This window comes from Lepidochelys kempii, chromosome 5 (genome assembly GCF_965140265.1).
Source record: "Lepidochelys kempii isolate rLepKem1 chromosome 5, rLepKem1.hap2, whole genome shotgun sequence".
Classification (NCBI taxonomy): domain Eukaryota; kingdom Metazoa; phylum Chordata; order Testudines; family Cheloniidae; genus Lepidochelys; species Lepidochelys kempii.
This window is the reverse complement of record NC_133260.1, coordinates 26,413,935-26,439,842: the sequence shown is the minus strand read 5'-3', so window position 1 is coordinate 26,439,842 and position 25,908 is coordinate 26,413,935. Positions and strand designations below refer to the sequence as shown.

Genomic DNA, 25,908 nt, shown 5'->3' with positions numbered 1-25,908 from the left:
ACATAACAGGAAGAAGTGAGAACACAGTTACAGAGCGGAAATGTATTTTATACATTTAACACTGAAGTGTTATGTACATTTTCATTTTTAAGATCATGACATACCTTGTCCATAATGCCCATTGCCTTAATTTTTGCAGATTCACTACCCAACTCATTAAGCTGATGTTTTCCCAATAGCAACTCCTGTGGAATCTCATCATCATCACCTTAAAAAAAGAAAGGAAAAAAAAAGGAAAAAAAGGCAGTTTACATCTACTCCAATTAACTTCACTAGTTTTAAAAATAGGCTGCTTATTCTGATGCACAAATATGGATTTAGGAGCCTAAATTCAGGCACCCATTTCTGAAAATCCTTGGCCAAAGCATTTTAATATGTCCAGCAAAACAGGCAGTTCACTTAACCCATTAGAGAATCCCTTTGTCTCAAAAAATCAAAAAGAAATATGGGTGTCATTCTACAATTAAACCTTTTTGCACTATCAATGGATTAAAAATGTACATAACATTGCTGAATGTTTTATGAAATATCTTAAAATTTATAATTAGAACTGGGTGGGAAACAATTTTCCCAAAACATGTGAATTTGAGATTTCAAAACCATTTTTCCATTCTAAATTGAGACAAAAAATAAAAATCTCATTTTTTTTTTACCACCCGATAACAACCCCCATCCCCTGCCAAAAAAAGTCAGATTAGGTCAATCAGAACATTGTGTTTCAGTGTTAATACTTATATTTTTAACTATTTTTGGTGTAAATTAATTAAAATTTCAAAATGAAATGTCATTTCAAACCAAAAAATTGTTTTCAAAATATTGAAATGAGATATTTCAGTGTTTGAAACTTTTCAAATGTTTTTTCCAACTGGGAGATTTTTCAAAATCAATCCTTTCCTACTAACTGTTTTGGTTTCAACAAATCAAAATTTTCTGACAAAGTAGGTGTCATTGGGAAATTCCCAACCAGCTTTTTAGTTAAATTTCACTCAGTATTTTGAAGAGCTACTGATTGCATACAAAATTGTACAAGTGATTATTTATTTGTTTATTTTTTCAGAGGTAAGACCTAGAGTAAATCTATTAAGTTATCAATATGCCAATACCCAATTGTTTGCAACAATACAGCTTCTAGTGCTTTAGCTGGGGTAGGGAGAAATTTTTGAAAGCACCTCAGGGATTTAGGAGCACAAATTCCATTAACTTTCAATGGGAGTTACGCTACTAAATACCTTAGGAGCATTCTCTTTCAAAACATCTTCAATCCCCAGTGCTGATGACCCATTAAGGGAGGTGTAATGCAGAAGATAATCACATTTGGGATAGATATTCTCCCCACCCCAGTAGCTTAAGGTTTGCATCTGTTGTGGTTTGTCTCTCTTCTAAGTCCTGCAAGGAACCAAGGTTGGAGGAAGAAGAGCAATTAGAAGGTGGTGGAGGAGCTTATCCGTGGTGGCAGCCAAAAATGAGAAAGGAGACATTTCCCAGAGTGTACACCAGAGGCAGACAAGTTACAAAGAAGAGTCTATGAAATAAAATGCTTAGATGCAAATTTTGTAAAGGCTTCGTGTGGTTTTGTACAACAGAAAGAGCAGTAGAGAAATTTCTGACATATTACCAAATGTAGTAAAATCCATGTCTTCCAAATTTTCCAAAATATTTTCTACTGAAGCAGTAAACCTCTTAAAAGTTGAAGAATCCATCATTTCTGGTGAAAAAGAAAAGTATATATAGTTGAGTTATATACAACAGACAACATAACCTGAAGAAAACAACAAATTCAACCTTCCGAAAAGTTACCTTCAGGTGTTAGTTTAGGTTCATAAGCCTTCCTTTTCTTTTGTTTTTCTTTTTTCTTCATTTTTCTAGCCACTAGGAAACAAATTAAGAGCTTAAAATGAAGATATCTGAAACAAATGTTTTTGTTCAGTTTCGTAAAATATTCTGTTGAAGTTGGATACATGAATATTAGAAGCCATAAACAACATTCTTTAGACTAGCCTATCCACATTTAATATGCTTATATTAAGAATGCAAGGAAGGGTTATATTAATTATATTGAGTAAGATGTACTTTAATACTGATGAATTACCATCACTGAGGGGAGGAGGAGGAGAATAATCATCCATGTCAGAGTCTTCTGGAGTACGATTGCGATAACGGCTACTACCAGAAGTCCTTCTTCCTTCGTGATAATGACTGCTTCTCCTATGATCACCAGAACTTCTCTTATCATGCTCCTCACACTCCCAAGCTTTATCATCATCTCTGTCCTTTTTATGTTTTTTCCGAGAAGCTAGAAATGAAGCAAGTTTTCATTAGATAAACTGAAATCAGAATTATTTACAAGTTTAAGCAAATTTGTGTACCACTGTTACATTAAGCAAGTGTGCATTATAAACCTATAACATTAAAAACCCAGCCATGACATTATCCTAATCATAATTTCTGAAGAACATATAAAGTCCATGCCTGAAACAGGAAGAGAGGCCTGTTAAATTTTTAAAATACTTACTCAGAATGCCTGCCCTTTTAAATAGAATAAGGGAGGGAAAGTTGTAGGGTAAAATTTTTCATAAGTGCGTAAGTGACTTGAGCTCCCACGTTTCATTTTCATTAGGCATCTAGAACCCCAACTCTTATGGACTTTCAATGAGACTTGAGGTTCTAAATACCTACATCACTTTTGAAAATGGGATTTAGGAGTTTAAGTCAGTTAAGCCCATATTTTTAAAGGTATTTAGGTATTGCAATGCCTAACTGATTTAGAGGCCTAAATATTATTTTCAAAAGGGATTTAGACACTTAGGAAATCCATGTTGTTCCTGGACAAAGGGCTAAACAGTGAGGAGGCAAAATTTGCATATTATACAAAATTACTCAAGATAGTTAAGTCCAAAGCAGACTGTGAAGAGTTACAAAGGGATCTCAGAATACTGGGTGACTGGGCAACAAAATGGAGGATGAAATTCAATGTTGATAAATGCGAAGTAATTCATATTGAAAAACAATCCCAATTATACATACAAAAGGGTAGGGACTAAATTAGCTGTTACCACTCAAGGAGGAGATCTTGGAGTCATCATGGACAGTTCTCTGAAAATATCTGCTCAAGGTGCAGCAGCAGTCAAAAAAGCTAACAGAATGTTAGGACCCATTAGGAAAGGAATAGATAATAAGACAGAAAATATCATAATACCACTATATAAAATCTATGTTATGCCCATACCTTGAATACTGCGTGCAATTATGGTTGCCTTGTCTCAAAAAAAGATGTATTAGAATTGGAAAAGGTACAGAGAAGGGCAACAAAATGATTATGGGCATGGAACAGAGGAGAGATTAAAAACATTGGGACTGTTCAGTTTAGAAAAGAGATGACTAAGGCGGAATATTTTACAGGTGTGTAAAAACATGACCAGTGTGGAGAAAGTGCATAAGGAAGTGTTATTTACCCCTTCACATAACACACGAACCAGGTAGTCACCTGATTAAATTAATAGGCAGCAGATTTAAAACAAACATAAGGAAGCACTATTTCACACCATGCACTGTGTATATGTGGAACTCATTGCCAGGGGATGTTGTGAAGGACAAAAGTATAACTGGGTTAAACAAAAATTAGGTAAGTTCATGGAAGACAGGTCTATCAGTGGCTATTAGCCAAGACGGTCAGGGATGCCACCCCATACTCTCTGGGTGTTCGCAAACCTCTCACTGCCAGAAGCCGGGACTGGACGACAGAGGATGGATCACTCAATGATTGCCTGTTGTGTTCATTCCCTCTGAAGGATTTGGCATTGGCCACTGGCGGAAGACAGGATACTGGGCAAGACGGACCATTGGTCTGGCCCAGTATCGCCATTCTTCTATTCTTATGTTCTTAAATCCCATCACTGTTGAGTGCAGCAATGCCTAAATACCTTTAAAAAACTGGGCCTTAGGATTTTTTAAATTTTAATTATGATACATTACACAAAATTCAGTGTTCTGAAGGTGAGTAGCTAAAAGGTGGAAGCTAGAGACAAAACCCCAGAGCCAGAGAATGAGACTGTGGCTGAAACCAGAGACAGTAACTGTAGCCAGCAGAACTGACAACAGGACAAATCTCACAGGCTAATCAAACTGTGGTAGAAATCCAAACAGCTGAACAGTGGTTAATTCCAAGCGAGATTCGTGTACTTATGGAACTGATAAAAATGGTTGCGAATGTGTATGTCAGCGGTGGAAAGCTAGCAAAGCAATTGCTCATGAAACTACTTGGAGACAAGGAAAGCAATCTGGGATGCTTGGAAGTTGGGAGAAATACTGGAAGGGAAATAAGTGCTTGGGGACTGTCCCACCTCTGTCACCTCTTAAAGGAATGGTTTCAGAGTAACAGCCGTGTTAGTCTGTATTCGCAAAAAGAAAAGGAGTACTTGTGGCACCTTAGAGACTAACCAATTTATTAGAGCATAAGCTTTCGTGAGCTACAGCTCACTTCATCAGATGCATATCGTGGAAACTGCAGCAGACTTTATATATACAGAGAGAATATGAACCAATACCTCCTCCCACCCCACTGTCCTGCTGGTAATAGCTTATCTAGATAATAGCTTATCTAGATAAGCTATTACCAGCAGGACAGTGGGGTGGGAGGAGGTATTGGTTCATATTCATATTCTCTCTGTATATATAAAGTCTGCTGCAGTTTCCACGATATGCATCTGATGAAGTGAGCTGTAGCTCACGAAAGCTTATGCTCTAATAAATTGGTTAGTCTCTAAGGTGCCACAAGTACTCCTTTTCTTAAAGGAATGACACTGTATAAACCTGAACTGCTGATTTAAACAAAAACAAAAAACCACCACCTTTTCAAAAGGCGCCAAACCTTTTCTGGAGTCAGGGGAACTCTACTTATTCAAGAAGTTTACAAAAATCTGTTTTATTCTTCCTTAGTATCAGATCTTAGTTCATTTTGAGGCTGACTTATCTAAATGTAAGTAAGTACCAGCTGCTTCACAGGGGCCAATGCCTAATTTTCAGTTAAGTTTTCTAAAAAGTGTTTTTCTTTAGAATGAAAGCAAACATTAAGGGAGGATTTTAAGAGATGGGTATTACGCATCTTACCTGCTGTTCTGAAATCTGTGCTGCACGGGATTTGTATCTGAACAAGCATACTTATTTCTTCTCCACTGAGCAGCATAGAACCTGTCCCAAGATGCTCGATGCTGAAAGGACCTTCAAATTTTTGCTAAGTGGCCTGTATTTTTACCTGGCCAGAGAGACCAGTAGTTCTAGTGATTGTGCAAACTAGGAAACTTTTAGTGCAGGGTAGCAGGGTCCACACGAACAGTGAGTGCGCAGCATACTAGTGAGCTGTAGATTTACTCTATACCTTACCACATACTAATTGTTCATCTAGACAAGCCCATTGTATAACACAGGTTTACTCTGGAAAGTGTCTCTAAAAATGGCATTACTTTACTGACAATTTCCAGATGAAATTTTCTTCATTTGGCAAATAAACGTGTATTTAACCTGGCTTCCTGCAAATCAATTTGGAATCTGAAAACCAGGAAAGTTCCTCCTTGAAATGTGCATCATCACTAGTAATAAAAGTTCTGCAGGCCATCTAGTCCAGCATCCTGTCTCTTACAGGGATAATATCAGTAGAGCTGGTTGGAAATCAGAATTTTTGGTTTATGGGAAGTATTGACATTTCAAAATTTGTTTTCATTGCAAAATGGAACAAAATTATATTCTGAAAATGATTCTGAAATTGTTTCTTTTTTATTTTTATTTTCACATTTCATAGCAGATCAATAATAATAATAATAATATAATATGCCCTATAACTGATGTCATATGAAAATAATATATTTTCAAATTTTATTGTTTTAAAACCATGAAAGGTAGCCACAACTTAGTATTGACAAACATGTTATCGTATTTTCTAGATCAATCAGTATTAAGTTGCAACTCCCCTTAAGAATTTTAGAACAGTAAAACAAAAATAGAATATTTCAACTATGTCATTATGTCATGTCAGTAGGAGTATTACCACCACTACTGGTATGATAATATTGAAACATAATAAAAATATAAATATGAAAAACTATAAACATTCAAAACAAAACTATTCCCCAAAATAAAAAAATTCTGAAATGAAACAGTTGAAAAAACATTTAGACAAAAAATTTTCAACCAGTTTTAAAGTACCAAATACTTCTGAAGAAGATGTAAGGACCATAAAAGTAGGCATATGCGGGATAATCTGACCCCACATTAAGTCTCATCCTGATCTCTAGGAGGTAAAGCTTGATGTAAGCCATGAAACAGGTTTAATATTCCTTCCAAAATTGTTAATTATAATTCTGGATATTCTTGATATCCACATAAATACCCAATGCATTTTTCAATCTTGTTAAATTCTTGGCCTTAACAACTTCCCATGGCAACGAGTTCCACGGTTAAATCCAAGCTGTGTGAAAAAATATTTTCTTTTATCCATTTTGTATTTCCCATCTTTTAATTTAATTAAATGTCCCCTTTGTTCTTGTGTTAGGTGAAAGGAAAAAAACCCTTCTCAGTCTACCTACTCACTGCAACCTCCTCATTTATTCATCTCCATGGTAAGAGAACAATTCAATTCACTCCCTCTCTTCATACCAAAATGTGTTCATGCTTTTGATCATTCTTGTCACTCTTCTCTGAACCCCCTCTAATTCTGCAATATCATTTCTGAAATGGCATGACCAGTACCATACACAGTAGTCCAGATGAGGCTGCACCACTGATGTATAAAGGCATTACATGAATATCTGTATTATTCACCATCCTATTCTTTATGCATCTTAACAGCTTTTTTGACTGGAGCTACACATTGAGTAGAGATCTTCACTTAAGTTTCTACAATGACACCCTAGTCCCTTTCTTGAGTAGATCCAATTAATTTTGAACCCTGTAAGGTGTGTGAGTTGTTTAAATATTTCCTTGCAATGGGATTACTTTGTATTTATCAACATTCAATTTCATTTGCCACTATGTTGTCCATTTACATAACCTTTTTAGGTCTTTCTGGATTTCCTCATAGTCTTTTCTGATCTGGACAAACATAAGTAACTTTGCATCACCTGTAAATTTTGCTACCTCACTACAGTCCTTCCTCCCTTTCCAGAATATATTAAACAACACAGAACCCAATATGGAATCTTGAGGCAACCCTGTTAATTTTCATCATGGAAAAAGGTTAACAGCCAGGTGCCCCAAAATTCTGTACATCATGGTCAAAACAGCAGCCATTGGTGTCTTTAAAAAAAAGGTAGTGTACTCCTCTTTGGGTTTCCATCTGGATGTGATGAGATTTCTCTTTTAGAGTAGGTGATAGAATTGTCTGTGGTCTCAATCAGACCCATGGGAGCTCAGTATCAGATTATAATACATGATTTTGATGACCATCTTGCTTTTCCTCCCCCAAATAACTTCCATTCAGGCCTGATTTCAAAGGTTATCTCAAGAGCTGTTAGAACTAGAAGTAATTTTGATTTGTCCAAGCAATAATACCCTCCACCCCCAGAGGATGGGGCAGTCCAAAAAAGGCTGTGTCTGAGAAACCCACTGGGAAGAAGGAGACCAAGAGTCTCCTTTTTTCTTCTTCTTGTGTTTCCAGTTAGGAAAAGTGACAGGTTGGTTTGTGCGTGTTTTCTTTTTTGAGGCTTAAAAAAATTCCTACGGCCACATCACAAGGAGAGTTGTTTGGTATGACGAATTCCAGACCTCTGACTGATCTAGCCCCTGTATGCAGTCAAATCTATCAGTCTGCCTCCAGTACTCCAGGGAGAAGGAGACTATTCCCCAGTTCAGTTTGTCAGACATGGAGGAGACATGAGAATTTACAAAACTAGCTATTAAGATAGTAAATAGCATTATGTGGCAGCACTAGGAGTTTGAGATCCCTGACTGCAAAAATCACAGTGGAACTAAAGTATGGGTGAAGATAGATGATAAATATTCAGTTTTAAAATATGGGTGGTCACCAAATTCATTAAATTATTTTTTCAACATTTTCATATAGAATATTATCTATGTAAAACTTCTCAGGTCTTTTTTAATGGTCTTTTCTTTAACCTGAGTCTAAAAGTGTCCTAGAGCACAAGTGAAAAAGTCTACGAGATATTCTGCCATACATGTAGGATTGGGGAGAGAAGTTTAACAGGCTACCTATTCATCTTGCGTGGTAAATTTAGGTTTAGTAATTTTTCCTAAAAATAAGTTACTCAGTCAACGAGTTATCTAGACCCCAAACTTAACTAGTTCTTATATTGTTTTGACTAGTCAGCTAAGAAATCTGTTAGCAAGAGCAAAGAGTTATCCTGCTGTGTAATAGTAGTAATAGAATGATGTACTACTTACATTCAAAAGCTTCTTCGCTTTCATTGTCTTCATCAGAACTGATCTCAGCATATTTTGGTTTCTCATTAACTGTGCTACGTTTGCGCTTGTTCATTTTCACACGTTCACAAAGTGGCATGGTGGATTCAATTTCTGCCAGGAGCTCAGGAGGCAACTCCTTTAACACTGACTGATCTATGCTACCTATTAATGAAGAGTAAGAAGAGTAAATGTAGATCACTAAGGGACCAAAGCTGTAGTCCTTTCTCAGGACTAATTCTAATAGAGCACCCACTAAATATCTCATAGTTAGATATTCTTGAAAGTAACTGATGTCATGAAGTCCTCTGTCCAAAGTTTTATATTTTGTCAACTTTACAATTAAAATGATCATACTGTATCTCTTACAAATGTACTTTAAAAAAATATTTACCAGCATATACATGATACAAATTCAACCAGCGACCTTCACATACATTTCCCTCACTCCCACTAAACAGAGTCTTACTTTAGTTGGTTGTCCAAATTTGCAGAAGTGTTTAAAAAAATTAGGCTAAGTCAGGATTCAGTATGCATCATGGTCACATTTCTACTTATTCTGCAACATCTCCTTTACCAGTGCACATAAGAGGATTACTTTGCAATATCAGAGGGTGGAAACAAAAGCAATCAGAATTTATAAGGTTGTTAACTTTAAAAAATAAGGCCCAGATGACTAGCACACCTCAATTGTTTCCTATGTAGAAATACAACTTTTTTGTGGCTATTACAGAGTTCATTTTTGTTGCTCTTTTCTTAAGCTTAACACAAACTTAAAAAACTTAAAGCGATTGATTAGGTACCAAATAAAAAGAAACAGCAAATAGGAGTACACTATTTTCTACTAATATTCCTTACAGTACCAGAAAGATTATGTAGCATCACATTGCTGTCATCACACATTTTGGTAGTGCTGTTAGGCCTATACAAAGCCAGGACCTCTTAAAGACACTCTTCTATAGGAAGGGTCACACACATATTTCTTAGCAATCAGCCAGGAAAACCAAATTAGTTCAAAGACCAAGTATTATGCTTCAGCACTGGTTCTAATGCACCAATCCTTCACAGACTTATACAGGTGCATATATTTATGCACTGAATAGCTTCACTGAAGTTAATGAGACTACTCATAGCGCAAAAAGCATGTGCATAAGTCTTTAGAGAATTGTGGCCTAAATAAAGGCATGACAAAAAGCAACTCTGGAGGGGAAGACAAGGAGTGCCAGGGGACAAGAAGAACATGTTTCTGCAACTCAGTTTTTAGTATTTTCTTTCTTGTTGAATTCAACAGGATATGGTCTGCTCTGTACAAATCATCTCTCACCAAAGTTTCTTAAGAAGAGTTGAGGTTATTATATACACAGAGCCTCATTTGTTCAGGTACATATAGAAACACCTGGAAAATCCAAGTTTATGCATAAGAAATGAGTCTTATGGTAACAAGCATTAGTCTACAAAACACATGCTAATGATTTTGCTCTGCTTCAAATTTACAGGATACTTATAAAAACTAAAGGGACACAACTTTCAAACAGAAATGTGATTTTTATTTCCTAAAATATTTAAGAGTAAAACATTGAGGAAAATTTGTTTTCAATGTATTTCATTTTTGCATTTGATAGTGGATTTAGTGTATAGTTTTACTGTTAGCACACTGCACAGTCAGTCACCTTTTCCTCTAGTTTGTGTGCCTTTTTTGAACAGTAGTATGGGAGGGGAAAACATTTTGCAGTTTTCTTTAGATAAGATTTTTAAAACCACAAAAATTGGCAGAAGGCAACAGGGGCAGCTGAACTACCTGAAACTCCATTCAAGTTTTGAAATTGACTAGGATACGTTGATGAAGTGCCTCTAATATATTAGCTACCATGCATGTTAAACCTTTTTTATATTTGTACACTACAATATATTTGTAACAATCAAAAATAAGTATAATGAATCATAATTTATACTTGGGAATCTTTACATTTTAAAATATAAAGACATTTTATGTGTATGTATTTTACTATACAGCATTGTAAACAAAATTTCTGAACACTGATATGTTGTCAGATACAATCCATCACTTTTCACACTTACCTCTGTAAAGTCCTAACTACATCATAATCAATCACGTTGGTGAACCCTGTGAGAACATAGCTGCCACCAACATGGTTAAAGTGTAGTTCAATTTTACAGTATAAACAAAATGTGTGTTATAACCTTGTCTGTGAAATATGCTAAAGCTTTGGCAGATCCAAATATAATATTTCCTAGTTAAAATAACAATTCTGTGATCCACGATTAAATAATACTGTAATGAGGAATACTAGAAAAATACGTGGGGAGGTTGGCATACAAGATATGTACTTTTTCTGAAAAAGTTCTCTAAAACAGCTTCAGTCTGAGCGTTCAAATGTATATTAAAAGCTTTGACAGTTAATATTAAAAAAATACTTTAAAAATATATTCACGCAAGTAACCTAACAGACAAGTCCCAGAGTTCAGTGACCAAAAACGGCACCCTGTTACGCTTTTCCAGAATAACTTTTTCCCTAAAATTCCTAGATTCACATAAATAATTTCAGCTTGTATCTGTAATTAAAAAAAAATCTTTAATTTTAATGAAAATACTTTCCCCTACCTAGTTGATCATCTAAATTAATAATCCAAATTATCAGTCGATTTTATTCTGAGAAATGTCATGGTATTTGCATTTATTTTACAACCTGAAAAAAATACAAGTAACTTGCTTCCCTCAGCTTCCTTTATTTACACTATTCAATAATAGGATCAGAAGCCTTTCACGGTATAGCATTTTGTCTGTTGGCATCTTTATTTTATTACAAAAGACTAAAAGCCCATTGGTACAATTAAATGCCCCCAAACTTAGCTAATCCCGGGGTAAAGTTGCCCAGTAGTGCACTGTGATGTTTCAGAATGCGTTGTGGCTAAATTTAAAACACTATGAACCAGGAAATGAAGAGTTGACACACACACTACCCTTGCAATGCAACTTTAACTTTACCCCAGCTGGAGATGGCAACAGCCACTAGGAATGGCTCCATAAGGGTGGTGTAAAGATTAACAAACTATCAAGGAGAATGGATTCTCTATCTTTGAATGCCTTCACATCAAGATTTACTAAAAAGATGTTTTAGTCAATCACAAGTTAACAGGCTCAATACAGGCGTAACTGGATGAAATTCTCTAGTCTAAGATACACAAGTTATCAGACTAGATGGTCTACTGTTCCTTCTAGTCTTAACACCTATGAATCTATAATAAGTAGGTATGAGAAAGGATTAAGAGAATGTGCCATTGCTTGTACTCTGGTTCATAGATTCGAATTCCAGCATTTATCGACATGCACTCCAGCTGCATTCACTATGTTAGGTGTAGCTGTACTGAATGGATAAGGGATTAGTAGAAGCAGCCTGGCTACAATATGAGGAGAAACACATATGGACTTTGAGGGATCAAGTACGCCTCATTTGAGCACTGAATTGTGTAGGCTGTGTCAGTAGAAGTGCATGAGGGTGTCTTCTTGACCTGGGGATTATCAGCAGTGGTTTCCAGGGTTTAGTGACAGGAAAATAAAGGCAATGTCTCAGAAGAAATCCTCAGCACAAAGGTGAAGGGGTGATAACATTTAGTGAGTCTGGGGATGTTTGTGTGCAGTAAGGTTAGTGTTTGAATGTAGGCTAGGTGCAGGTAGCTCCTGTTTGCTACACCTGACATAAACCCAACATAACCTAAAATGGAGAAAGGCACTCTGACACCAGAAGAAGTGTCTCTACACAGGGAGATATACTGGTAACTACAGCAGCAGGAAGTCACACCTCATCTAATACCGATACAGCTTCCCATGTAGACAAAACATTTGTTTCTGTCTCAGTTCTTCATCTGTAAAATGGGAGTAATAGCACTTCTCTACCTCACAGAGCTATTGTGAAGATAAATACATTGAAGTCTTTGAGGTGCTCAGGTATTACAGTGATGGGGGGCAGATAAGTGCCTATGATTGAGTGATTGATGGATGTGGGTTCCTGGAGAGGACAGGGTTGAAGCCACCTCAGCATCCCCCGCTGCACAGCTCTGATTCCCTACTTCCACCCCACTCTTCCCTGCACTGTTCCAACACTCCCCCTCACTGCTCTGACCTCCCAGAATCCCCCCAAAAAGCTCAGACTACCCTACCACTGCTCAGATGCTGCTCCCACTCCTCCAACATTTCCTCCCTCATGCCTAATACCAAATGACTAAAATCAGTTGGGGGATGATTAAAGTCATAGTTTTAGCTCCCGTTATGTGCAAAAAAAAAAAAAAAAAAAAGTTAGACGAACCAAGCGATTTTGTAAAATGCTGGGTTTGTTTAGGGAACTGTATCTTGGGAACCCCTTGCTCAATTGACCCTAAACCTGGATCAATATATCCCACACCCAAATCGGATATGGCAAATTTCAAGGCAATCTGGACAAAGATTCAGATTTTAGAGCATTTAGAATAGTTAGCCTTTAACTAGGAAGTAATGAAAAATCTCAGCTATAGCACAGCGTAAGTTCTTTTGTACCAGCTTCCAATGGAGGCAAAGAGATACTTTTGATTAGTAATCGAAGTACAGGACTAGGGATCATTTCAACAAGGTGGTTTTTATTCCTTAGTGTCCTTCTCTGAACTTCTCAATTTTACCTATTTCTAAAATGAGGCTAGTACAACCCACTTTTGACAAATGCTTTGAAAGAAAAATATGAAGTGCAAAATCATATAATAGTACTCTGTAGAGACACTGTTGGCAGATTCATGACCAACTATGATTAATTTGAAATTTTGTTTTTATTTGATAAGCGTGGTAGTGGTTTTTTTTGTTTTGTTTTGTGCACAAATGTAATAACTTAGTATCTTTTTTACCAATATGGAAGCTTAGATTTTGTAATTGATGTGACCCACAGATTTGTCATACCCTATGTTATGATTAAACAAATTAAAATTTGAGCCATCAACCCTCTTGAATGTTACTATTTTCAAAATGGAAAGTGAAAATATGCCTCAACTGAGGTAGTTGCATAACTTTTTCTCACATTAATGAATCACTTGTACATAACACTTTCTCCACAGACATTTGAGATATTGGTAAGCAAAAGAAAAAACAAGCTTATTTCTTTTGTCCCAGACTGTTATATACCAACTTTTAATGGGACAAGATGGTAAAATTAAGAGGAAAATAAGATTTTTTAAACATGCAGAACATCACTATGCTATCATTTCCCCGCCCCACTCATTCACTTTCTTTAAAACCACAACTCATTTAACTGAACCCATTAAATTTAAGTTTAAAACTGATTTTAATATTTCCATCTCTTTTGAGGTCACAATGAGAGTTTCTTTGCTTGCTTTCAACCTTCACTATCATTTTGGCAAAAGTCAGGGGTCTCTTGAACTTCATGACCTAATCATTGTGTTCCTTTTTAAAATAAAAATGTAATTTTAAATAATCATTACATTCACCAAAATAAGATAGTCTTAAAAATTAAATTTCAGGTGAATGGTAATCATCTAACTTGAAATAATTACATTTATAATTTTAAAAAGATATTTAAAACTACAATATGGTATTATAAGGAGCACTTAACTATCAAAAAGACATGAGAAAAAAGAAAAATCAATAATCTGAAAGCAAACAAATAGTTCTATCTTACTCCTATTATAGTCATAGGCCAAACTCATATTGAATATGAACAGGATCAAGTTTAAAGGTAGAAGTCAACAGGTTAAACTTTCTTAGGTGGAAAAATCACCTAAAGCAGATCAAAAGTGTTGAATGCTTTACTACCAGAAAAATTCGTTCACCAGTGGCTAGTAGGAAATTTTCCCATTGTCAAGTTCTGCTGAATGTAAACTTTCACTAAAAAAAAAGGCACATTTTTCCAATCACAAATGTCTAAAAGTAAGCAAACACATCCAACATTTAGAAATCTAAATAAATGGCTTCACTTTCAGAGGTGTTGACTTCTACAAGGGTTGTAAGTGCTTAGCATCTCTGAAAAATTATACCACAAGTTTCTAACGTTTTTGCTGCAAAGATAAACTTTCAAATGCGAACCAATTAAGTTCTGTCTTTCTGAATCTGCAAAAAGACAGTCCATGTCTTATTCTATTTTTGCTCTCCAGGAGATGAACAAAATTTACAATAATCTGGTCAGTTTCAGGACTGTGTTCAGAAGTAGATGAGCATCATGTCTATTTCACTCTTTTGCACTTAGACAATGCTTGGAGCAGCAGCAAAGGCAGGCGCTGGAGTGGAGGAGAAAAAAAATAGAGGACAACCCACACAACTCATGGTAGACTGGACATGGAGAGAGGGGTGAGGTAACTGAGACTTCTCCTCTTTGCAGTAGCAAACTAAGATATATGAGAGAAAGATATTGATTGTGTGTGTCTGCTTCTGACATCTGACAACCAAGGGGGTTACAAGTTGATCTGATATCTGCTAAGGAATGGGCATACAAAAGATGAACCTTCCAGAGCACTATGTTAGTATAAATCCTGGGAGTGGGAAGTGGTAGAGTCCTGTAGTGAGACAGTGATTCTGCACACGGGCCCTGCAGGACCTGCTACCATAATAGCGGGAGCAGGTAAAATGTACTTTGTTGCGGGTAGAATTGGGTGGGAAAAAAACCAGACTGCAGTAATTTGTGGGAAAACACTAAACCTCTCATCAGTTTACCATGTAAAAATTGCATCTGAATTCCATTTATATATAGATTAACCAATTTTTTTTTTAAAAGTAGCATGGGGAAATCTGTCTCTCTTGCAGAATTTGCAGGATCTAAAGTTTTTGTGGGTAGGAGTGGGATAAAAATGCAAGAAACAATGCAGTAATGGGTAGGAGTAGGTATTGTGGGGTGCGGTGGAAGCAGAATTTTTAAAAGTCCCGTGCAGGGTTCTAGAAATTCACCACTTGCTTTTTAGGGTTTCCTTCCACTTTTTGTGTCAACTTCCAGCTATCATGTCTGGGAAATTTTTCAAACGATAAACCTGTTCAATACAACCCAGACAGGGCAAAGCCTAGAACAGAATTAAATTAGACACTTTATCTTTGCTTGCGCTAGAATTATTTTTAAAAAAATCCATTTTATCATTACAAAGTCACATAATTGTATTTCTATCCTATTCAGAAGTTGAAAAAGCAAGGAAGATATTTCCCCCTAATGACAGCATTCTAGTAATGCTGTTTTGAATACATGTATATTTAATATACAAATTTAACTAATTTAAAACTTTTATGTAAATTTCCTTATAGTCCCTGTGTTAGGGCCCCTGCTGGAGGCCTCATGCCCCTGCATCAGCCTGCCCCAGAGTAGAGCAGCGAGAAGTCCTCCAGGCAGCCTAGAGTGGCTGCAGAAGAGCGGCCAATCAGAGGAGCTGCTGGAGTGACCAATAAGGAGCCAAAAGGGCCAGATAAAAGGCAAGCAGCAGAGCAGAGCCTTCAGTTGCTGTGTGGAGCTTGACAAGGGAGGCCCAGGTGCCTGTCTGGCTAGATGAACAGCATGCCATGGATAGCTCACTGCAGAGAGATCACCTGTCAGAACCAAGCCCAAGGAAAGCTGCTGAAGACCAGCCGAGAGAACCAGCGGCCAGGGGGTGCTTGCAAGAGGCAGGTGCTACCCTGATGTAAAACCAAAAAAAGAAATGCATGCTCACTCCAGCCAACCAAAGGGAGCTGTCCATGAGAGGTGGGTGCCTCCCCCCAAAAAGACTTTGATTGCAGGTATATTGGCTAGAGAAAAGGGGGCACTTGTAAGAGGTGGGTGCTGAACCCCGTTACATTATGGTACCAAAGTCGGATCTTCAGACTGACCTTGTCTAAAGGGGGCCAGGACAGAATTCACTCTTTTACTTGGTCAAGCTTTCAACTGTTTTACTACAAGCTTTTAACTGTGTTATTGTGTGAGGCCAGAGGCAGCGGCAGCAACAAAACAGTGAAGACAGAGGCTGAAGAAAGCTGGAGGCAGAGGTGGAGGCAAAGGCAGTTAGACAATGAAGGCAGAGGCCAAAGAAGGGCCGGAGCCAGAAGCAGGCACAGAAACAGGCAATATTTTAATTATTTATTGGGCAGAGCCAGAGCCCAAAGAGAGCCAGAGGCAGCCCAAGTGGAGTACACCCTGACTAACGGGGGCATGAGAAAAGACTGGGCGGGGGGGGAAGAACCACTGCCTCAAACCTGTCTGAAGGGGGAGGTGTGTGGCAGGGTGGACTAGGTCCTGAGGCCCCCTGCTGGAGGCCTCATGGCCCTACATCACTCTGCCCCAGACCTAGAGCAGCAAGAAGTCCTCCAGGAAGCTTAGAGTGGCCGCAGAAGTGTGGTCAATCAGAGGGGCTGAAAGGAGGACAATCAGAGGAGCAACCAATAAGGGGCCAGAAGGGCCAGATAAAAGGCAAGCAGCACAGCACAGCCTTAAGTTGCTGTGTGGAGCTTGACAAGACAGGACCGGGTGCCTGGATGGCTAAACGAGCGGCAGGCCACAGACAGCTCACTGGGCAGAACTGAGCCCAGGGAAAGCTGCCGAAGACCAGCTGAGAGAACCAGCAGACAGGTGGATGCTTATGAGAGGCAGGTGCCACCCTGATATGAGACACCCCCCCACCCCCCCAAAAAAGCAGGCTCACACTAAAGCAACCAAAGAGGGCTGTCCGTGAGAGGCGGGTGCTGGCCCAAAAGAAGACTGATTGCAGGTATATCAGCAAGAGAAAAGGGGGCAGTCATGAGAGGTAAGTGCTGACCCCATTACAGTCCCACATGCTCCCATGTTTTTTCCAGATGCCTGGGGAGCCTTTTAGTGCAATGGACATGACTCTCAGCTGGTGTAGTCAATAGAGCAACACCTATTTATATCAACTGAGGATCTGGCCCATTGAATGCAAAACTGAACAAGACACTGTTTGAAGCCTCTTTCTATTATTATACCAAATGAAAGTTATATCTGCCATAAATCCCAAATGGTCTGCAGCTCTGCTGGTATAGTCTCTAATGTTTATAAAGGCGCCTTCAAACATTGCACTCATCAAGATAAGCAATAAGTCAAACTTCTGTAAATTCCAAGCATTCCAGATATTGGTTTCACAGCATTTAATAGATGTTCTAGTTTCACCATTGGAAGCACCATTGGTGCTTCCTGAACCATAGCTATTAAACTTACAGGACTTAAAAGCTCAACCAGATGTACTTATACATTTTATAAATTCCATGAACTCTATTTTTCTCATGGAATTTACAAATTTTGCCAGCTTCGTGCAAGTAGCTACAATTCACAAAGAATTGCAAGACTCCTTAACTGTGGCATAAATACCTTTCAGCTCCCCTACTACTCCTTCCCAGTTATGTTATAAATGTGAATTGCCCCATACATCTCATGAAAGGGGGGCATGGATCAGTGTTCATATCGCACTCCCCATCAGTACCCAGACCAAATTTGGCAATGAATCCTGGTCATGTGCCACCTGAGGCACATTGCACATATGCTAAGGAGATGATCTCCTGGAAGCAGTGAAGGATTCTCCTGACCCAATCAGAGAACTGTGTGGGAGAGCAGGAGGAGAATGCAACATGCCAAGCTCACTTAGCCAAGACATAGATATACCCTGGATGCTGGGGTAAGTACGGGGGAATCCACTGGTACCGTTTCTAGGAGCAGAAACCACTACCCCTGCCTCACTGGGAAAGAAGGCCTTCAACAGGGCCACAGTGTGGGGCAGAGCCACAGGGAGCCCCTGTGACAGCTTATGCTCAGGACCATGGAGTGCATTACTCCAGCCTGCCAATTACCACATGAATAGTGCTTAGACTACAACATGCCCTGAAAACTCAATATGGGATCCAACAACCAAGCAGGATTCTTTATTTCTCACGCATCACCCCCAGAAATAAATGTTCTGAAGGCCAAAGTATACCTCTCACTGACACCAAGAGTTCCATTTCCATCAATAAGTTTGAATAGATGTAACTGTTTGCAACTTCAAAACAATTTTGATGTCACACAAGTACATTTCAGGAAAGATGTGGACAAATTGGAGAAAGTCCAGAGAAGAGCAACAAAAATCATCGTTAAAGGTCTAGAAAACATGACCTATGAGGGAAGATTGAAGAAATTGGGTTTGTTTAGTCTGGAAAAGAGAAGACTGAAAGGGGACACGATAACAGTTTTCAAGTACATAAAAGGTTGTTAAAAGGAGGAGGGAGAAAAATTGTTGTTCTTAACCTCTGAGGATAGGACAAGAAGCAATGAGCTTAAATTGCAGCAAGGGTGGTTTAGATTGGACATTAGGAAAAACTTCCTGTCATAGTGGTTAAACACTGGAATAAATTCCCTAGGGAGGTTGTGGAATCTCCATCACTGGGGATTTTTAAGAGCAGGTTGGACAAATAGCTGTCAGGGATGATCTAGATAATGCTTAGTCCTGCCTTGAGTGCAGGGGACTGGACTAACTGACCTCTCGAAGTCCCTTCTAGTTCTATGATTCTATAAGTATAATATTGGCTCTGCAGTGTTAGTGGGAATAAGTATCAGTAAAAAAAAATTAGTTGCTTCTGTAGGAAGAATACACTTAAGGAGCAGTTTTAAGTAAGATGATGCCATTTTTACACAGTCACAGAACAGCTGCACAGTGTTATCAGTGTGTCTTAACAGAAACTTCTGGGGAGTGGTTAAAATCTCCTTTGTAGATCTAGCCAGAATCTGAAAGCATTCAGTACAAATACGGTATCCATGCTGATTAATCCTAAAATGATCTGTCTAAATATGAAAAATGGTCCTCTGCACTAGACTTTGTCAAAGATTCTTCGGTGAAACCACTACAGTTTTTAAGACAAGCTCATGTGCGATATGACAAGACCCAAAAAACGGTATTCTACACAAGTTTCAAAAAAAATCCCATTTGTCCTATGGAGAGTAGGAAGCTTTTCTCAACCAGCATCAGCGTCTACAGAACTGAAGCCTCTATTAAAAATAATTACATTTATTTTTGTTGTGGTGGCTTCCAAACATGAATTGAATGTAAACCAAATCACCAATATCTTCTTAAGTCTGCAGACAGTTCCATTTCCTTTGTGGCTGCTCTTTATTTTGGCAAGCTGCTGCAGAGAGAACTGCTCCTTTCCAAATTCTATGAGTAGCCAGGAAACTGAGAAGAATCAGCTCAATTTCATGCTGCAGCTCAAGGGCACAGCTATGAGCAGAAACAGAGGCAGACACTGGAGCTATTGACTGGAAAGAACGAAGAACTGGAATCTGGGTAGAGGAAGGATTGCAGATATAACCCACTCACCGCAGCCAGACTACTGAGGAGAAAGAAGAATACCAGAGACCTCACACACAACCCACCTTTGCAGTAAGAGTAGAAGGGGGAGGAGGAGTAGAAGGGGGAGGAGGAGGGACTCACAGATTTTTAGACCAGAAGAGAACATTATAGTAATTTATTATTATTTGAATAACACAAATCATAGAATTTATCCAAGCGATGCCTGTATCAAGCCCATAACTTCTGGCTGAGCTGGAGCTATCTTTTAGAAAAAACATTCAATCTGTGAACGGAACAGAGAAAATGTTCCTTTTTCCTTCAAACAGCCAGAGGGGATTGGAGGGATGATTCAAATTTATTAATGGCCTACTAGCTAGAGGCCTATATGAAGAACAGTGATCCCAAATCAAGGTTCAGGATAACAACTTGGAGAATCCCAGGAACCTCCTTTTTCCCAGCAATGCCCCTATTTTTTTAAGTCTTTGGCTAACAGGCTTATCCCTCTGTCTATTAGGAGTCTGTTAAAATTACACAAGCCCATGTACCTGGGATGGCTGTGCAGCAGAGAGAAAGCTTGATGGAGAAAAAACTGCATGCCACTAAGGATTTGTTTAGATGAAAAATTGCACCAGTTTAACTAATGGTGTGATTTTTAAATTGATTTAATTTGACAGCTGCTAAAAGCTGTTTGGACACTTATTTCAGTTGAAACCAGGTTTATTTTAGGTCATCTTAAATTGATTAGGAAAATTTTAAGCTAAATTTAAATAAACCAATCAAACTGAATGAGTATCTATAGAGGGTTTTGCAGCAGTTCAACAAAATCTGTTTAAAAATTAAACCAGAGCAACCTGTGTGCATAGACAGGCCTCAGAGGTTTCTTGGGGGGTAGCAGAAGAAGAAAGGACAAGGAAAATACGGGGAAGGAGGTGCAGAACACCATGTAGGAATTGTAAGAGAAATAGACGAAAGTTAGTGGGGGGAAAGAAAATGGACATTGAAGACAACACGGGAAAAGACTCACCACAACTTATTATATGATAGAAGAGAAAAAAAGCTGAGTGAAACCATGCAGGAAAGTAATGAATAAACAAAAGCAAGGGTGTTATCAAAAGTTACATTTATAAGAATGTCTGACAAATTTAAAAATTAAATGTTGTACACAAACACAGAACAATAAATTCCTTTAAATTGGAGAAGGCATAGTTTTGGGAAATGGCACAAGTGTTTTTCATACTGGCTAGGCAGAATCCTTCAGCCAGCAGTTGCCAAGGGAGACCTTTAGATCTAGTTATGAGTGTTTTCAAACACTGAATTACACCGAATTATTCAGCATCACACATCATAGAAACAGATTGTCTATAAGGTTTTCAAATGTTAACATAGAACACACATGCAGAATTTGAAGTGCAAAGGCAGTTTCTGAAAAATGTGGATGGCCACATGTCAAAAGATTTATAAAAGAAACCTAGTCACTTTAACTACAGACTCTCCATCGAGCTTATTTCCAGTTCTCTAAGACTATGAGTCTAGAAACAAAACTGAAAAAACTGACAGATGCTAGTTCAGGGATTTACATTTTTCCCCACTAACAGAAAAAAACGTTTTCACTTTGGAAAAGTGACAATATATTGCATGTGTCTATATATGGAATATAAAAAGGGGTAGTTTAAGTTCTATCAGCAAGAGTTTAAGATGAATGCATTGCTCATGTGTGGAAAAGCCATTAATCGCTAAATGGGCAATTTAATCACCACTAAAAAGTGTCATTACAACCTTTAGCCACCATGTGTTCTCTACATGCCACAAATTACAGAAAATCTATTTTAGGAATATTTTAGAGGGTGCATATATATAAACTGCAAAGGACTCAGAGGGAGCAAGAACCTCTAAAAATGATCTAAAATAGATTTTCTACACATGACAAAATTATGATTTCAAAGTCCATCATCTTAGGCCCTTCCAAGAGTAGTGCTGGATCCCATCAGAAAGCATAGAATATTCCTTCGTCAATGGTATAAAGCTCCCATTTCTAATCTTTTAGGCTGAGATATGAGACATAAAATTGTGATTTTTCATTTCTAGAAAGGTTTAGTTATGGTTGCAAGACCCAGCCCTAAACCTCAGAAAGATAACTGTGTGAGGAGGCAGGAGTGAATCTCACATTTTGGAGATGAGAACTTTTCACTGGTAGGTTGATATTTAAAAAAATATAATTGGTGTTTTGAGCAGCTCAGAGGTTTGGAGAGCTAAAATAAACTGTGAGCAGAGATTAGGTGTAGCAGTGAAAGGTGCATGATAAATTTATCACATGGTTTTTTATCTCCATACTTATGTACACACATGCACAACACACAAAGAGCATTACTTCATCTTACTGAATCAAGACAGCTTTATAAGAAAATGTCTAAATGTCAAATCTGTGAGCAATTAGATATGATGTTAGCTATTTAAGCAGCTATGGGCTCATATGTATAAATGTATGTATTTAAAAGCCTCTTCCACCACACAATTGATTTATCCTTTATTTTGTGGCCTGACAGACTTGTAGATGTTGACACATTATGACTTCTACAAGTTTTACATTCATTTAACATCTAAACACTTAAAACCATAATTTTTAACTTGATGGTAAGATAGCTTTCACAATGTGGAGTTATAGTGTTTATCATCTAAATGAGCACTAAGAAACAAATTTGATCAGTCATCTAAATGAAGTGTTAATTCAATACAAAAATCACCCACCTAAAAACATACAAGCTACATCAAATAAGATTCTGTCCACACTATGAATTCAACTACGTCAGCAGACCAGGTTATATATATCAATTAAAAGATCTTCAGTCTTTCAGCATAGATGGGATCAGACAGACAATGGTGTTTCCGAATTGAGCTAAAGGCTCAAGGCTAATACATTAACACAGCCATGCTGCTTTAAGCATACTGGGGGACAACCATGTAGTATGTGGGTTCCCGCAATACTCATTTATAGTGTAGATTGGTTAGATGAGTTTGCCCAATACAACTAGGTGTCCCTACTGAATCATATCATTCCATTCATTTTTTAAGAAGCTATAGATTCCAGGAATAGTAAAAAGTCTTAGGGCTGGATTATACGTGCATGTTTTGCACTGGTGTAACTAAATTGATTTATTTACCCCACTGCAATCCCTAATGTAGAGACACTTAAACCAGTTTAAATCATATTTATACCATATCTATACATGATTTAGAATTAAGTGTCTCTACATAAGGGATTTGCACAGGAGCGTAGTCCCACCGATGAAAGATTTCTAATATCGACAAGCCATTGCATAACTGAGATTATACAGAGTCAAATGGAAACCACTCACGTAATAAAACAGAGAAATAATTCATTAGTGCCAGTTCAATTAGCTCAAATTTTAAAAATATTTATTCAATTTCTATCAATAGCAATATTAAAAAAAATTTAGGAAGAGAGGGAACTTCCTAAATGTAATACAAATTAACCTTAAAAGAGTCTTACCTTTATTTGATTTGGATGACTTGTTCTTGTTGGGTTTAAAACAAGAGCTCCTTGATTTATCTTCTCTGTCTTTAATAAATTTTTGTACATCATCCAAAGAAAGCTTTTGCAGAACAACTACTGGCTTAGCTCCTTTATTTAGATCTTCTACTAGCCCAATCTTCTCCACTTTGTCCTTTTGTTCACCCTTAATTTCAGTTTTCCTTGGCTCCTGAGTGACATTGCCATCTTTATCACGCTTGATTTTTGGAATAACAAAATGTTTCAATGCACCAGATCTTCCCCCCAACAAATAACTGGGAAACTCTGCCTTATTGTCAGTGTGTGGTTTATTACTATCCACTTTACTCTTATTACCATCTGTCCTTCGTTCATCCTTGCTGTTGGGTGATTTAAAACCAGGTTTATCAAGTCTTGATTTACTAGAATCTCCTTTACTTTCCTGTTTAATACGAGGACTGTCTGGTCTTGATTTTTGTTCCCCAGAAGAGAACCTCTCTCTTGACTCACCAGACTCATGTCTATGTTTTCTTTCTAGTTTCTCAGTTTTTGAACTATCAGATTTAATCCCATGTTTGGAGTCATGCTCACTTTTGCTTGAGGATCTCAAATATTCAGGTCTTCTGATCTTGGATGGATCTCCCTTATATCTCTCTGATTCGCCCCTGTCCTCAGATTTTTGTTTAAGGTTATCATGGTCACGCCTTGGAGTCTCAGGAATTGAACGTCCATCTGGTCTTTGTTTTGTTGGATCTGATCTACTTTCAGATTTTACCCTGGAGGGATCAGATTTAATTTCCTGTTTATGTTTAGATATTTCAGGTTTCCTCTCTGAAGACGGTTTACTAGAATCTCTTCTATTATCATGTCTATGTTTTGGCGTTTCAGGCCTGCCTTCATTCTTCTGTTTTGGCGTTTCAGGCCTGCCTTCATTCTTCTGTTTTGGCGTTTCAGGCCTGCCTTCATTCTTCTGTTTTGGCGTTTCAGGCCTGTGTCTTATTTCCTGTTTGCCATTATTTTGTTTGCCCTCATTTTGTTTCACGTCCATCTGTCTGTTCTCATTTTGTTTTGTTTCCATCAGTCTGCTCTCATGGTGTTTCACATCCATTAGTCTGCTGTCATGCTTACTTTCATGTTTACCTTCTATCTGTTTGCTCTCATTGTGTTTACTTTCCATCCATTTGCTTTCATTTTGTTGCATTTCCATCTGTTTGCTCTCATTTTGTTGAATGTCTGTCTTTTGACACTCAGAATCTGACTTTTTTCTAAGGGTCTCGGGATGGTTTTCAGGTTTAAGTTTAAGAACTCCAACAGGGTCTTCTTGGGGAATAAAAATAGATCCATCATTACACTGTTTTATTTCTTCAGGCTTTTTGATGGTGTCTGAATCCTGAGTTACAGTTGCCTGAGAGTCCACTCGTCCTGCTTGCTGAAGATCAATACTAACCATCAATGCTGGCCTTGACCCATTTCCTGCAGAACCTGTCTCCTGAGAAGCTGGTCTATTTCCTCCAGTAGCACCCCCAGCCTCCTGTGGATAAGAATCTTGTTTTCGCTTCTTCAAAGGCTTATCTGCAGATTGAAAGAAAAAAAAAACACAATACACATGAAAGGATAAACCTCTAAGCGAAAGACACCCCCCCCCCCCCCCCCAAAACCTGAAAAACAGTCTCCCTACAGAAACACAGGCAACAAACCTACCCTATGAAAGTAAGTGTGTGCATATCTGTAAACACATTTTCAGTATATTCATGGATTATGGTTTAATGTTAAAAGAACATGAAAGATAACATGCAGCATTCATAAATCAGCAAATGAAAAAGTTAAGGTGTTCCTCCATAACCAGAATTGCTTTTTATGCATAGTGTAATACATTTTCTACTGCAGGACCCAGTTTGATTCAGTGCACGTAAAGGGAGGCGAAGAAAGCAGAGTTTTGTAGCGAACAAGGCATGGATTCTCTCTGCCCTGTTCACTGTGGTGTTTGGATTGTGTGCAAACAGTTTAAGGGACTAAAACTGAACAGTTAGAATAAAAAAAACTAAACTACCATCTCTGGAGAAGTACAGTGGAAGAGCTGAGGCCTGCACTATAATTCATATACACAAAGGGGCAGTATTGTGAATTTCCAAACCTGAATACTTCACGTTGCAAGCTTAATTTTTTAAAATATTATTTCTGAATGGAATATAAATATCCTCTAACTTCAATTACTTGATTGGACAGTTAAGATTTCAATTTACGGTTTACAATTTACAAAATCAACATATACTTCGAGTAGAATCCTGATAACTTTGGATTTAAAAAAGCAGCACCTTGTCATGGGTAGATTATAAGAAGTCAATATAAAAATAGTATATAGCATGTTTATCATCCATTAAACCTAATTCATTACTATCAGGATTTCCCAACAAGGTATTCTAAATGAACATTCATCTGGTGGGTCCCTGAAGCTAAAAACTTTACTTGCAGTACTTCCCATACTTTCAGGTGTCACAAATCTTTTTGTATTTGGCAAACAAGACCTGAAATGTAGGGTCTGTTTTGTTTTTGTCTTTTAGTTTTTTAAATTCTTTCTTTGAATTTTCAGTTCTTTATTGCAAGATGGATTTTCCCAGCTTCACCTCTGTGTCAGAAGAAAAAAAAAATCGACAAGATATAAGAGAGAAAAACATAAAAAGGGTAAGCTTCAAACTCTGAGGGTAGTCGGAGAG

General features: G+C 37.7%; 1 protein-coding gene across 6 annotated transcripts in view; it reads right to left on the bottom strand.

Moving 5' to 3' along the window:
- The window catches only part of NIPBL (NIPBL cohesin loading factor), a 295,049-nt gene that overhangs the window by 89,088 nt on the left and 180,053 nt on the right, over nt 1-25,908 (bottom strand). For 5 of the 6 annotated variants that reach the window (XM_073343794.1, XM_073343792.1, XM_073343793.1 and 2 more), the window contains 6 exons: nt 23,195-24,766; nt 8,392-8,574; nt 2,090-2,293; nt 1,798-1,869; nt 1,616-1,705; nt 105-208 (listed from right to left, as the gene is read on the bottom strand). In XM_073343794.1, coding sequence (XP_073199895.1) covers nt 105-208; nt 1,616-1,705; nt 1,798-1,869; nt 2,090-2,293; nt 8,392-8,574; nt 23,195-24,766 — 2,225 coding nt within the window. The remainder of the gene's footprint in view (nt 1-104; nt 209-1,615; nt 1,706-1,797; nt 1,870-2,089; nt 2,294-8,391; nt 8,575-23,194; nt 24,767-25,908) is intronic. The other variant, XM_073343795.1, reaches the window with a different exon arrangement.